This window comes from Lethenteron reissneri, chromosome 32 (assembly GCF_015708825.2).
Source record: "Lethenteron reissneri isolate LAM-NWPU_2019-01 chromosome 32, ASM1570882v1, whole genome shotgun sequence".
Classification (NCBI taxonomy): Eukaryota; Metazoa; Chordata; class Hyperoartia; order Petromyzontiformes; family Petromyzontidae; genus Lethenteron; species Lethenteron reissneri.
This window is the reverse complement of record NC_083810.1, coordinates 3,092,054-3,106,624: the sequence shown is the minus strand read 5'-3', so window position 1 is coordinate 3,106,624 and position 14,571 is coordinate 3,092,054. Positions and strand designations below refer to the sequence as shown.

At 42.4% G+C, this 14,571-nt stretch overlaps 1 protein-coding gene across 1 annotated transcript in view; it reads left to right on the top strand.

Moving 5' to 3' along the window:
* LOC133349892 (polycystin-1-like protein 2) overlaps window positions 1-14,571 on the top strand; it is a 47,059-nt gene that overhangs the window by 19,075 nt on the left and 13,413 nt on the right. Inside the window, exons 10-18 of the mRNA XM_061563732.1 lie at window positions 797-964; window positions 4,396-4,518; window positions 4,803-4,890; window positions 5,587-5,687; window positions 7,240-7,485; window positions 8,646-9,117; window positions 10,088-10,194; window positions 11,285-11,545; window positions 13,288-13,458. Coding sequence (XP_061419716.1) covers window positions 797-964; window positions 4,396-4,518; window positions 4,803-4,890; window positions 5,587-5,687; window positions 7,240-7,485; window positions 8,646-9,117; window positions 10,088-10,194; window positions 11,285-11,545; window positions 13,288-13,458 — 1,737 coding nt within the window. The remainder of the gene's footprint in view (window positions 1-796; window positions 965-4,395; window positions 4,519-4,802; window positions 4,891-5,586; window positions 5,688-7,239; window positions 7,486-8,645; window positions 9,118-10,087; window positions 10,195-11,284; window positions 11,546-13,287; window positions 13,459-14,571) is intronic.

The following is a 14,571-nucleotide window of genomic DNA, read 5'->3' as shown; positions in this document are numbered from 1 at the left end:
TTTAGTGTATTTTTAAAGCATTTTTTACGCGAAATAAAATGTCCCCCTCACTCCCACCGAAGGCATGCCACTTGGCATGGGCCGTTCCCCTTACCAATAAATAAAGAAATACATAAATAGATAAAGAGATAGCGCTAAAGAATAGCACTAAATCGCTAATTTAACTTATTAAAAGTTGACGGAAGTGAAAAAGGAATAGCGCTTGCTCACGGCGGGGCTTACGGTGTAGTACCTGTCTATTTTTATTTAATATAAACCCCACCATTGGAGAGCCAAATCCTTCGCAAGCACGCGAACACACACAAAGCCACAAACTGACAGACAATTTTTTACTTTTATAATAAATACAAATAAAAGATAGATAAACCCAAATAATCCGATCGAAATTAGGGATTTCGATCATTGGGGGGGCACGTGCCACCCCACCCCCCCACTGGCTCTGCCAGTGCACCCTTCTACATCAAAAATAGATTAATTGCAGTCAAACAAATTGATCAATAAATGTTTGTGACATTAGGTGCAAACCTAATGAAAAATGTTTGGTTACAGTGACTAGGTTAATACCATCAACTTACGACATTTGTAATCCCAGTTTAAACCTGGACTGGTGCATGGATTCGGATCGAGGATCTGAGGAGATGACAGCTTAGTGATCCCATCTTGATCTCAGCCATATCGTCACGTCCGAAGAACTTTTGACAAAAAGAATACGTTGAATTAAAATTGCATTGCGAGATATGTATCACAGTTCACCGTTTATAAAGGGTTTTATTGACAGATGTAATTTGTTTTTCAGGTGACACGTCCTCCAGCAGATTTGTTGGTAAACAACACGCACGCAATGCTAGCATCTGGTGGCAAAATCCAGCTCATGGTGCAATATAGAAATCCAATTGTCTCTACATTCATCAGCATTACAACAGCAGCCTTGCAAGACATTGCCAGTGAATATGATGTGACGCAGGTACTTTCGTTAAACAAATGTGTTAATTTAGTTTTCCGATTTAAAGCTTTCGTGACTGCAGGGATTCATCTTCTTGGTTCTTTCGGTAAAGTAACGTAGAAGGGAAGTAACAAAATAATAAAAATAAACATAATAAAATAATTCTCACGACGTTTCGGCTACAACGCAAGCAGCCATCTTCAGGTGAAGAATGAAACATTGCCAAGCTTGGAGCGTATATATAAGCTGGGTTGGAGGTGGAAGAAGAGCGCGTTGACAAAATAATTTGCATATCAAGAGGAATTTATCATATATATGTGGGAAATGCGTAGGAGATGGGCGGGGGGTGGGGGGGGTTCAAAGTCACATTATGCCCATGCATTATGCAGGATTAGCAGTATCAAAGGGAGGGGGTAGGGGGTAGCATTAACAAAGGGAGGAAATGTTAATAGTATGTAGAAGCAACGAAACATGTCAATGGGAGAGCGGAGGGACTGAGACCCGCAGCGGAGCAAATAATGCATTCCCTGTGGAGAACACAAGATACAGTCAATGCCAGTGAGTGGACTGCGGTCTGAAAGTCACCGTAAACGTGAACAACAATCAGTTAAGATCCGAAATGGTTTATTACGTAATTCCAATGATTGCTGAGCCAGAATCCATCTTCTCGGTTGAAATTGTCTCTGTGTTTGTATATGTGGATCGCCTCATGAACGAATATCTCATGGTAGCCATATGGCTTGCAGAGAACCTCTGTCTTGGAGAAGTCAATGTCATGTGAGCCCACTGAATTGTAACAGTGATCTGCCACGGCTGAGGTGTTTGTCCTACCGTGTTTCAGGTCTGTTTTATGTTCACGGATGCAGTCCGAGACATGTCGTTTGGTTTCTCCAATGTAACTGCTACCACAGAGGAAACTTAGTTTGTAGACGCCAGGGTACTGTATGTCTGGAACTATGTCTTTTACAGACGGGACCAGATCACGGATTTTATGTACTTTGTTGAATCGGACCTGGATGGCGTCAGTCTCAAATTTCTCCATGAAAACGTTGGCTGCATCTCCGACCACGAACACATTGCCAGTGAACTCAAACACGTACGCCAAGCTCATAAGGCTAATGGTTACTCCGACTACATAATCCGCAAAGCCATCACTCCAACCATCAAGAAGGATCCTGTTGAGGAGCCTTTCAAGACCATCACCTTACCCTACATTGCTGGGGTCACAAAAAAGATCTCCAAAATCCTGATTAAACACAAGATCCAGGTCCGATTCAACACGGTACATAAAATCCGTGATCTGGTCCCGTCTGTAAAAGACGTGGTTCCAGACATACAGTACCCGGGCGTCTACAAACTAAGTTGTCTCTGTGGTAGCAGTTACATTGGAGAAACCAAACGACATGTCTCGGACTGCATCCATGAACATAAAGCAGACCTGAAACACGGTAGGACAAACACCTCAGCCGTGGCAGATCACTGTTACAATTCAGTGGGCTCACATGACATTGACTTCTCCAAGACAGAGGTTCTCTGCAAGCCATCTGACTATGATGAGAGATTCGTTCATGAGGCGATCCACATATACAAACACAGAGAAAATTTCAACCGAGAAGATGGATTCTGGCTCAGCAATCATTGGAAAGACGTAATAAACCATTTCGGATCTTAACTGATTGTTGTTCACGTTTACGGTGACTTTCAGACCGCAGTCCACTCACTGGCATTGACTGTATCTTATGTTCTCCACAGGGAATGCATTATTTGCTCCACTGCGGGTCTCCTGTCACCGCTCTCCCATTGACATGTTTCGTTGCTTCTACATACTATTAACATTCCCTCCCTTTGTTAATGCTACTCCCTACCCCCTCCCTTTGATGCTGCTAATCCTGCATATTGCATGGGCATAATATGACGTTGAAACCCCCCCGCCCACCTCCTACGCATTTCCCATAAATATGCTAAATTCCTCTTGATATGCAAATTATTTTGTCAAGGCGCTCTTCTTCCACCTCCAACCCAGCTTATATATACGCTCCAAGCTTGGCAGTGTTTCATTCTTCACCTGAAGACAGCTGCTTGCGTTGTAGCCGAAACGTCGTGAGAATTATTTTATTATGTTTTATTTTTATTTTATTACTTCCCTTCTACGTGAATTGTCTCTGTGTTTGTATATGTGGATAGTACTGTAATAGTGTTCCAAGAGACTTTGACACCGGGGTTGGAGGCACACGTATTTATTCCGTGTCAGTACAGTACAGCACTGACATACAACACTGGAGGGGGTATCGGCCCCCTCACCCGTCTAACTGGGGATACACTTCTAGCTATGCCTAGCCTACCCCTGGGTCCTCCACTAACGGACTAGGGAAGGCTAGCTAGCCCGACACTGGTAAGTCGGGCTCACGGTACCCGGAGTCCCAGACCAGCTCTTACAAGAGCACCGGCTCTGGCTCTCGGGACCACGCCGCTGGCCCGATCCTGTCCGGCCCTGACAAGGGCGGCGATCCAGGGGAGTCCAGGGCTCTATCTATGACGATCTTCGATCTTCACTGGTTAGCTTCAACATCTCTCCCTGAGCCCTCCGGCTCATCCCCTTTTATACCAAAACCCCCGCTGAGGGGTGGGGCCCCGGGGGATCCCAGCTCCGAGTCAGCCCCCCAGGCTGCCCGATGCGGACGTCGCTGGGAGCACCTGCCTGTGCACCGACATAGCCACGCCCACTGTGTTTCTTTCCCATCTGATCCCATTGTATACAGCCCCTCCGTAACACCCCTACAGAACCAAGACAATGTTAATTTAGTGTTCAATGTTAGCAATGCGTTTCTGTATTGATCAAGAATGTTCGTTCGTTCATTTCTCATTCCGCTTGTCCTGGCGAGGGTCGCGGCGAGAGCATATTGAGTAGGGCGTTCCAGACCTCCCTTTCCCTGGCGACACACTCGAGCTCTTCCTGGGGAATTCCCAAGCGTTCCCAGGCAGGTTGAACGATATAGTCCCACCAGCGTGTCCTGGGCCGGCTACGGGGTCTTTGACGTGCTGCCCGATAAAGTTCCAGGTGGAGTCTATCAGGGGCCATCCTTACTGGGTGCCCGAAACACCTCAACTGGCTACGCTCGATCCGGAGAAGCAGCGGGTCGACTGTGAGGCTCTCCCCGATTGCCGAGCTCCTCACCCGATCACGGATAGTAAGCCCGGCAACCCTGCGGAGAAACCTCATTTCGGCCCCTCGTACCCGCGATCGAATCCTTTCGGTCATTACCCAAAGCTCATTAACATAGGTGAGGGTGGGAATGTAAATCAATCTGTAAACCGCGAGCTTTGTTCGAGAACTCAGCTCCTGCTTAACTACCACGAAACGGTACAGTGCCCGCAGATGTGAAATTATTATATTTCAGTTGCCATTGGCGTGTGTTTAATCCTTCGTTGGAACTGCCGTTTGTGTTTTGTAGCTCACAACAGCGCTCGTAAAGGCAATGGGCAGTACAAACATGTCCCTCAATAGCGCAAGCGCGATTTTGCAATACACTCGTGGTCTGAGCCAGATGGCAGAGTATTTTACAAACGATGATCAGGTATGCACCGCCGTGATACACCACACATTTGCAACAACCAATATTCTTGCTACATTTTATTGAATAATATGTATTTCTCAGTTATACACAAACTGTACGAAAACATACCATAAATTTTAAGTTATTCATAATCCCATTTTCCATCATTATATCACGGTTAAATGAGTACATAATGATAGTTTAAGACTCAAGAAGATATGTTGGTAGTTTGCAACGATCAAATACTATCCCCCATAGTATACGTGTATTTGTTTTATTGTCATTGTTTGCTTGACGTGTTTCAGAATGTTTTGTTGGGAAGTGTTACCAAAGCACTGGAGAGCATGGATAGTCTGACAACTGGGAAAAGATCCGTAATGAAAGTAACCAAAGGTAATGTAAACAATAATAACACTGGTCAACAAAAAAACTTTTTTTTCTGGCCTGGACTTTTGCAGCTGTTTTAGACTAATTTCAGGGTGCTGATTCCAAATCTGATCTCAGATTTGCTCTATCACATTTAATTTTTCATTGATTTTACCCGAAATTAACTCTGTCACTTATAATTGCAAGTTGTTGCGAGTCAGTGACTGCTTTAGTGTTAATATATGGTGCTGTATTTTTAGGATAGTGTGTTTATAATATCATTTTATGTAGATATCCACATCTATTTAATATTTTTCTTCTGCAGTTTTTATTGAAAATGCAATATTTGATATCTAAACAACCTGATGTGATAGACAAAAACTGATGCCAGATTTGGAATCAGCACCCCAAAATTACCTTAAAACCGTTGGAATACCTTATGCCAGAAATGGTGTGTTGACCAGTGTAATGTACTGCCGCATCATATTTGTATACACAGATATTAAACGATCAAAGCAAAGTGCAGTAAAAATGTGCACAATGACTACTTATCCAGTTAAAATATTACCATATTTCACTATTTGCGTGGACTTTCTTTACGACTTAAATGTACCGTAACTGTCGACACAGAGGCAGATACCCTTTGATGAATACGATTCGAACAATATTTTTGCGAATGCTTTCTTTTCATTTCACGAGGCTTATCTATCTTTCCATTGGCAGATGCTTTCTCCGTGTGCACAGCGGTAATCGAGAAAATGCTTGCAGAGCAAAGTAGCTTGGACAGAAATAGGACAAAGAGGTCCTCAGCTTACACTCAGGCGGTACGTATTGCTCATGAAGTCTGGATATCCATTGAAGTTATTTTTTACACGTTTGCTTTTTGGAATCGTATCCAGATCATATGCTATTTGTTAAGCGGTAATGTTGACCTGTTCTGCAAGCTATTGGTATTAAAAGCCTCGAGCAGCTGCTGTGCAGTCTCATTATCACGAGGAGCTTTGTGGGATTTGCCTTGGCTTGCAAACTGAACCCGCTTCGTCACTGCACAGCTGCGCTATGCTGACTGGAAGAAAAAAATAATCTACTCGTGCCGGTCAATCAAACAAGTGACCAGTAATTAAGTGAACAACTTTAAAAGCTATAGTGTCATTCATGGAATGCATTGTGATATTCTTTGTGATATTTGCCTATCAGCTGGTTTTGAACATTTACTTGACAAAATTCTTGCCACCCTATTCAGTTGCCCCCTATAAAATAATCTCTCAACATATAAAATATATGTAGTTTTACCCATACTATCAGCCCCATGGCCTTCTGGGAGTGCACAATGTCAGCAGCATTGATTAAGTACAAACAAACTTGAGACCCATTTTGACATAGCATCTCTTCAGTAATCAGGCTTTCTTGAATCAATACTGGTAAACTACCAGATTCAGTCATCGGCAAGGACCATCTTTTTAAGATGTGTTTTAGTACTGTAAAATGTACTGCATTTATTAGATTGCTATGTTAGTGTAGTTTTCATTTTAACCTCGTGCATTTTCAGCTTAGTGTCTGGCATTATTTTGGGCAAAGAATAGCCCTGTGTTTAGCAGATACAACTTTGTACTGAAATGCATTGGCAGACACGCAAACTGTCATGTTTTATAAATTAAACATATTTTTTTTATTGCTGGGCATCTCTGAAACTACTGGGCATCTGTGAAACTACTGGGCATCTGTGAAAAAGAGCTTCATAGTTCATCAGATTTCTCCATGATGAATTGAGATTGGGATTCTGATCCTTGTGATACAATTGTACTATTTTATTCCAGTGTCACCATGCAAGTTTTAAAATGTTATGATGCAGCAAATAAAAAATAGTGAATGACTAATTTAGTATTAATACAGCACATCTTATCCTTATGAATAGCTGAATGTTTTTAATAAACAATAGGCAACGTGTAAGTTTGCCGTTCCAGAAAGATAAAAAAAAACATTTTGTTTTTAGGTTTTCCTCGCTTTAAGCGAGTTTGGTTTGTGTGATTTCGTGAATATGCGGCTAATCTATTTCTACCTAAAATTTGCGATATGTGATTTGAATTCGCTCAAATACGGATATGTGGTCGGACGTGGGACATTGCTTGTGTACTGCGTGCACTACTCGGCAGGCGGCTGTCTCGTGCTGTTTCGCTTTGTGCGCCCTTTTTTTGGAATACATCTATGACTGCCGTATAAAGCGAGAGGAAACAGCGTATAAATTAATGACATATATAACCATTTATTTGATATTTAGGCATAATGGTAAAAGTACTCTTCTTGCCACACAAAAAGATTGACCCTTGCCGTAATCTGCACCGCATATTTATGTTAAATATTAATTGTTTTTCTCAGTATACACTCTTTGACAGTGTTTACCAAACAATGCTTTTGCTGGGAACGCTGCAAAACAAGAAGTCCGAACCTGGTGAAAAAGCAGTGGGTCTCAGCTCAAGGTCTGTGTCCACAACAACCCAGAAGGTCACTGGCCATAAATTATTCAACTCATCGTGGGAGACACAAGATGGGAGCAGCGCTTCTCTCTTTCCAATGAATGATACTAAACAGTCTACAACACCTACCATGAAAATGAATGTGCAGGTAAACATGCAAATGTTGTGCTTTATTTGAATACTTTAGATATTACTTTCATAAATTACAAGGCCCAATATTTAGAGCACGTACATTTTAGAATTATACATATTTGGCCAAAATATTTTTTCGTGAAAATTGAAATGGCCAGTTCCAATCGTGCCTGGTGCATTTCTAAGTGCTCCCCATTTGGCTAGAAAAGTCAGAATTACATTTTGCAATTGGCTGTCCTTTAAGTGTGTGATTTAGAAATATATCCTTGTCAGCCTGCCTAGAACAGTGCGCATATTGAGTATATATTTGATCTGTGATTAGCAGACTGCTTTGCGATCCATGTCATCTGGACCTGATTGCGGGCCATGCACACCCGGGGGCCTGCAGGTATCCAAACTTGGCTTGAGACAGAGTTTTTTTTCATGATGGAATAATTCAAATATACATCTTCGTTTAATAACAGAAAATTAAAGATGTATTTTTAGTAGATCACGACGTTTCGATCGCAACACAAGCAATTGTCATCAGTTGAGACAACCACAGCAAGAAAAAACTGCTGTGGTGGTCACACCTGGTGACGATTGCTTGTGTTGTGATCGAAACGTCGTGATCTATTATTTTTCTACCTACGTGACTTTACCGAAAGAACCAAAGAGTATGGATTCCTGCAGTCACGAAAGCTTTAAATCAAGAATGTATTTTTAGATTTGTTGTCCACTTAATTGTCTGTTCAGAAGCAGAGTGGATCTCGTCCATTCCTCCTTTGAAGGAGTTAAGACAGCAGCGGAGTATTTACAATGCGGTCGATGGTTTGAGATTCCGTGGCCGCACTCGTCGAATCTTTGATGCACCATTTATGCATTGGGAGGCCTCTTCGGTCATACCCGGTCCCGATTTGGTCGATGGTCGACCATTGGCGGCGTGGAAGGTTGAAACGGGGAGGTTCGACAGTAGGGTCCTGTATGAGATCTTTATTTTTGACATTGGCCGCAGTCCAGGCTTGTTTTCATCTCTCGCCTTCATTTGTAGTTGTGGTGTGGAGTATACTTACTGATGATAATTAACTGAAAAGAAACAGCTGGCTATTTATTTAAATACATTTGAAATAAATGTTGACCAAATAACTGTTACAATTATACACTGTATAATAAACGTATTTGTTGTATCTTTTAAAGATATCTGCTTTCAAGGAAAATCCATTTGCATGGAATAAAGATTCTCCTGTGAACAGTTCAGTCGTCAGCCTGCAAGTGAGCGGGGAAAATAAAAATGTGAACACGTTCACTTTGATGACGGTTAGAAATCATAAAATTTCAGGACCTGAAATAAACTTTTTAGTAGAAACAAATAACGTTTCAGCCTGTAAATCGTTTATCGTTAAGGACGGTGGCTTTGCAATAATAGTAGACATTTCAAATTCTCGTGATGTCAATGGCAGACTGGACTTATATTTACGTTACAATCAAGCCCCAGCGGTTGACCTTCCAGAATTTGATTTTCACTTTGCCATGGAGTCGAGAGAAGCGGCAAGGAACAAACAACGACGTGAAGGAACAGGTGATTCTGTGATTCAGACAGAGACATCATTTTTCATCCCTAGCAATGAAACCGATGCTGGGATTTATTATATTTTACTCAAGAATACTGGTAAGGCGTGCCTAACACATTTAATGCATGTTTTATTGAGCAAATGTGCTGTATATATATTAAAACACCTGCTCCAGGCTGGATGACGAGAGCACTTGGGGATCACTGCTGAAATCCTGCATATGAATCTCATGCTACCTTTCCACCTTGATTTGGCATAGGTGCTTGGGGTGGTTCATTTTGGACCCAAGAGCAACCCCCCACAAGCCATGAGGCTCCGTGGGTTCAGCCACGCCCTTCATTCCCTCACCCCACCCTGACCCCCTCCCTCACAACAATCCCTACAAGCAATTGTGATCTTCATACCACTTTTTTAAAAGTGTTAATATTAGCTTGGGTTAGGCTATGCTATCCCAAACTCTTCCGTTGTTGTAACCTTTCTGCTGTGTATTTTAAACGAACACATGGCTCTGAGCATGCACTCTGAGAGGGATGCCAATGAAGGATGCATCTGTTTCCGTGTCGAGCCCGTGACATCGCAACTAGTTTGGAGCGGCAGTCCAAGTAACAGGAATTGGCACCTCTGATCGGGTGGGAGGCATTTATTTGTACACATGGTACTGGTATTGTATTGTGCTGAACTCTTATCACAGTGTACAGCACAGTTTTGCTAGACCTGTTCTGACTTGAGACGTCCGGGTTTGGTATGCCAAAAAGGTGGCTAACCTGGTCACAAATGATAGCACAACATACAATTATACTTTATTTATATAAGTCAAGCCCAGCTCTGAGAGATTATCTGTCAGATAGACACAAATGTCACTCGTGTACAGCTTGAGAGAATTGCAGTGGATAGATAGGATATGCTCTTGAAGAATGTTGATTTAAAAATTGTTTTTCTTCAGTTTTTTACATTTTAAAATGTTATTTTTTCATGAGGTTTCACAATGAGAAAACACCCGAATCTTTACCTAGATGCTAGCAAGACATATGTTAACTTATGCTTAATATTCTTTATGCTCTTTGGCAGGAAATGAAACTGAAGGCAATGCCACAAATGTGAAAGTCAGAATATGGACAACTGCCTGCAAAGTGTGGGATGATGTTAATGGCCAGTGGAATTATGACTTGGCACAAGTACGTGTTAATGAATTAAACAGTGACACATTAGAGCCCTTTGTCACTCCACTGCTGGATGCATGTTGAACTTCTTTCTCACCGTACGTAGCCAACCATGGTAGTCGGAGGTGCCGGAGGAGGACAACAACCTAAGGCCTTCGCACATGCTGTGATGGTCATGGGAGTTGATTTGACTGTACCTCATCACACTGGCCAGTGGTTGAAGTATGGTGGAATAGAATGGGCAGTGTGGGTGGGGAAAGGGGCAGGACCATTTCCAAAATTATCTGTCACTGTGGCCAGGAATACAAATGAGGTCGCTGGTTTAATAGCCAATGCACCAGGGTGGAGTGGGTGGTTAGTGCATTCGATTCCCTGTCACAATGAACACAAGCGAGGAACGATGTGTCAATCAATCACGAGCATGACTTGAGGTCATCCAGCAGTGGCCTGAGAAGCGCTGAAATATCTGAAAAAAATTACACCTAACAAGCGAAAATACTGTTTGTTTAAAAACAAATGAAGTGGTACATGTTCTGTTGGAAGTTTTATAGAGTGGAATTCCTCTTTCAAAGAGCTTCAAAGGCAAACTAATGAGCTGAAATAAAAAAATGACATAACCAAAAAACTTCCACTTTATCTAAAAGTGTCAAACTATTGTAAATACATTTTGACAGGCGCTTTGTGTCATTTACACTGCACATGATAATTAACTTGGTAATCAATATTAAAGCCATATTAAATAAAAATGCCAAAACGTGTACTTATTAATGTTTTTGAATAATGGAAAAGGTGCATTCTAGCGCCACCGTAAATGAAACAGTCTGTGTGATACAGAGCACCACCAAAACGAACGGACTGCATTCACAACAAGGTTAAAAGAGTATCGTTGAATCAAATCACAACCAAGAATTGTGATGCGTGTAACAAATCACGAGATGCCGACTTATTTTATCTGTTTCCAGTACTTAAAACAAAAATATACACGTAATCCTTTTCGTGTCATCAGCTAGTTGAATGTATTGGATTAATGACTCATTCACATTGAAGCAATCATTTTTGTTGTAAATTAATTTGTAATGGCTTCACCTTGATATTCCTTACACAGGTGCACCCGAACTCCACAATAGATAGCACTGTTTGTGTGGTTGGTGGAGGTCACAAGGCCACCACAACGAACGCCGGTCGCGAGCGAGTCTTCGTGGCGGCAGAGGTGTTGGCCCCAAACACCATCGACTTCTCGACGGTGTTCACGAAGTTTGACCTGGTGTCAAACGGCGCCGTGTTTGCCACTGTAATTGTGATCATCTTGCTCTATCTCATAATGCTGCTGTGGGCAAGGAAGGCAGACATCAAGGATAACGAAAAGGTAACTGGCATGGTATCATTGTAAACTTATTTTATTTGTTTAGTATGCATAGTGGCCTTTTATGACGACGGAGAGGGTTGACTTGAGGCAACACGGATTTATTACAGATAACTTCAAATACAGCAGAGTAGTACGACCCTGACACTCGAAGAGGTAATGGCTTCTTCACCCGTTCTATTGAGGGAAGTATCCCCCAAGTTAACACCCCACGTTAACTCCCTACGTCCCTCTATTCTAGACCTTCACAAGGAGGCTAACTGACTTGGCTCAGCTTTGGCACAGGTCTTGACCACCAGCCACACGAGTCCGGCCCTTAGAAGGCCATCAGCCCTCGCGGCTCTGGGGTAGCACCACTGGCTTGCTCTGCCCGGCCTTCAAAAGGGCAGCAGGTCAGGAGTCCCTGGGTCTATCTAGCTAGACTTCAGTCTTCACTGGTTCTTCGTCTTGACTTGGGTCGAACTCTTTCTTTGTTCTCCGGGTCCCACCTTTTATACGATTTCCCACTGAGGGCGGGTTTCTCTGGAATCACAGAGACCCCCCAGCCCCCTCCCCTCAGGAGGCCCTGGGCGTACATCACACCAACTGCCCAGAACAGGTTTGTACCGCTTCCCACAGAGAGGCGGGGCTCTGTGGAATCACACGCACCCCCACAGCCCCCTTCCCTCAGGAAGCCTGGTCAGAGATGACACAATCACTTACACCGGTAAACATTGTAAGTCGGCCGGTTTGGTGTGTGCGTGCTTCAACATCACCACCACTTATGCATAAACTAAAATAAACTACTTTTAGCTTCCATCATAGAGGTTTTCTTGGTTAAATCACGTAAATATAAAGGTAAGGTCCACTGAGCTCTACAGAGACTCCTCTACTTACGAACGAGTTAGGTTCCAGAGGTCTGTTTGAAAGTCAATTTGTTCGTAAGTCCAACTTTAGTCCTGTTGATTCCAAACATGTTGTATGGCATGTACACTAAACACGGAAAATGGCTTTAAAAGTTGTATAATCTGTAGATGCCACTGGTTCTTCATGTTCTGCAGATGCAGATGCCACTGGTTCTTCAATTTTCTGGAGATGTATATGCCACTGGTTTTTCATGTTCTGCATATGTAGATGCCACTGGTTATTTATGTTCTGCAGATGGAGATGTTAATTCCCTTTGGTGCTCGTGTTTCCTCTCTACTCTCTTGAAAAACTGAAGAAATGTCTGCACAGTTGCTCTCTTCTTCTATTCATAAATAAATTTGTAATAGGCAATAGCATCATGAACAGCTGCTGACACCTTCGTAATCCTTTCAGTGTTTGGATCCATACCCAGCATTGCCAGCAGAAATGCTGCGAATGCTGGGTAATGATACCGAACTTACGATTCTCGGTCTGAACATGCATCTGGACATAGTTCGTAAGTCGAATGCTCGTAAGTAGAGGAGTACCTGTATAGCACTTTTTTACAAGCGACCTGGTCAAAAATTATATTTCAACGAAGTGGCTTATCATATGAAAATTTATAACAGCCAAATACTCTAAATGCATGCTTATAAATGTGGAAGAAAAAACTGGAGGACCCGGAGAAAAATCCAAGCGACCATGTGGAGAGAGACATGCAAACTCTAAATATACAGGCATTAGGGTTGGGTTCGAACCCACGATCCCATTGACACATAAAATAGTTACAGTATAAGACATTTAATTGATTGCTTATGTTTTTGCATCTTATTGCGTAATGTGATATATTAATTTCGCAGAACAGGATGTTCTTTCTGTTCGACGTGGACGATGAGAACCAGTGCTTGCTCGTGCTACGAGTGGCCACAGCGAAACGACAGGATGCGGGCACGCGCTGTGGGGTCTGCTTCACCCTCTACTTTAAAGAGTTCGACACGGGGATACGAGAGCTCGCTCACCCAGAGATAAAGGTGTGTTTGGATCACTGCATGGCCGTAATTATAATATATATTGGGACACATCCCCCACCAATATTCAAATATGCTCAAAATGTCCCCCCCAATATATTACTATCAACAATATATATAAAAATGTTTGCTATGCTATGTAAACGAAAAAAAAAAAACAATTTGCTAAACCTTGGCCACAATATCTGGACTTGTCTTCATATAACAATGCATAGATTTCTGTTCATATGATTGTGGTTGTACTTTATTAATCCCTAATCTCTGCCATTACATACAATGAAACAAGAAAAGGTAAAACAGAAAAAACAGAGCAATGTAATACAATACACTATTAGACATTATTGTAAAAAAAAAGTCCATCCCATGTGTTAGTGATTTTTTAAAATATTTTAGGCAGGAAATTCGTTTTCAAATTTAGATGTTTTTTTCTGGGGGGGGGACGCCTAGACCCCCTGGAAGATTTGCCCCCCCCCCCCCAATGTTGACTCCATGCTTACGGCCTTGGATCACTGAGTGGCCAGTGTAGAAAAAAACTGAAAATTGTCCTGTGTTGGCCTGTATAGTCCCGGTTAGGAAAAGGCTGTCCTGGTGAGTAATTTGCAAACATTGGGATGTTGTACTGGTTGAGAATTTTCTGGCCTCATGCTTGACAAATTATAGGGGAAAAAAGTGGGGCCTACAAGCTGTAGGCAGGGCCACCAACAGAAAGGTTGCGGCCATTCGCTGTAAGGGGGGGGGGGGGGGGGTGGTGCTAGTGGTTCAGTGGGCGTGGCTGTAAGTGGGCATGGCAGCTCGTTTCTCCCTGTTTGGGAGTTTGTAGCCAACCATGGGCTCAAATGACCTTCAAGCCTAAAATTGCTAGAGCACAATAAACATGTTCGATGTTCATATTCTACATTATCCATCAGATATAAAGATTACATATAAAAGTGGGCTGATATCTGTTGATGTTGTTAACATTCTAGATTGATTGCAACGTAATAATGAAGTATACCCTTTCAAGTTGTAAATGTGGTGCCGGATGATAACGCTGTCGTGGATGTTAGCAATGCCATGGAGGGAAGGCCAATTCCAATTGGCTATACCGCTCATAACGCTTGGAGCCACAACAGCAGC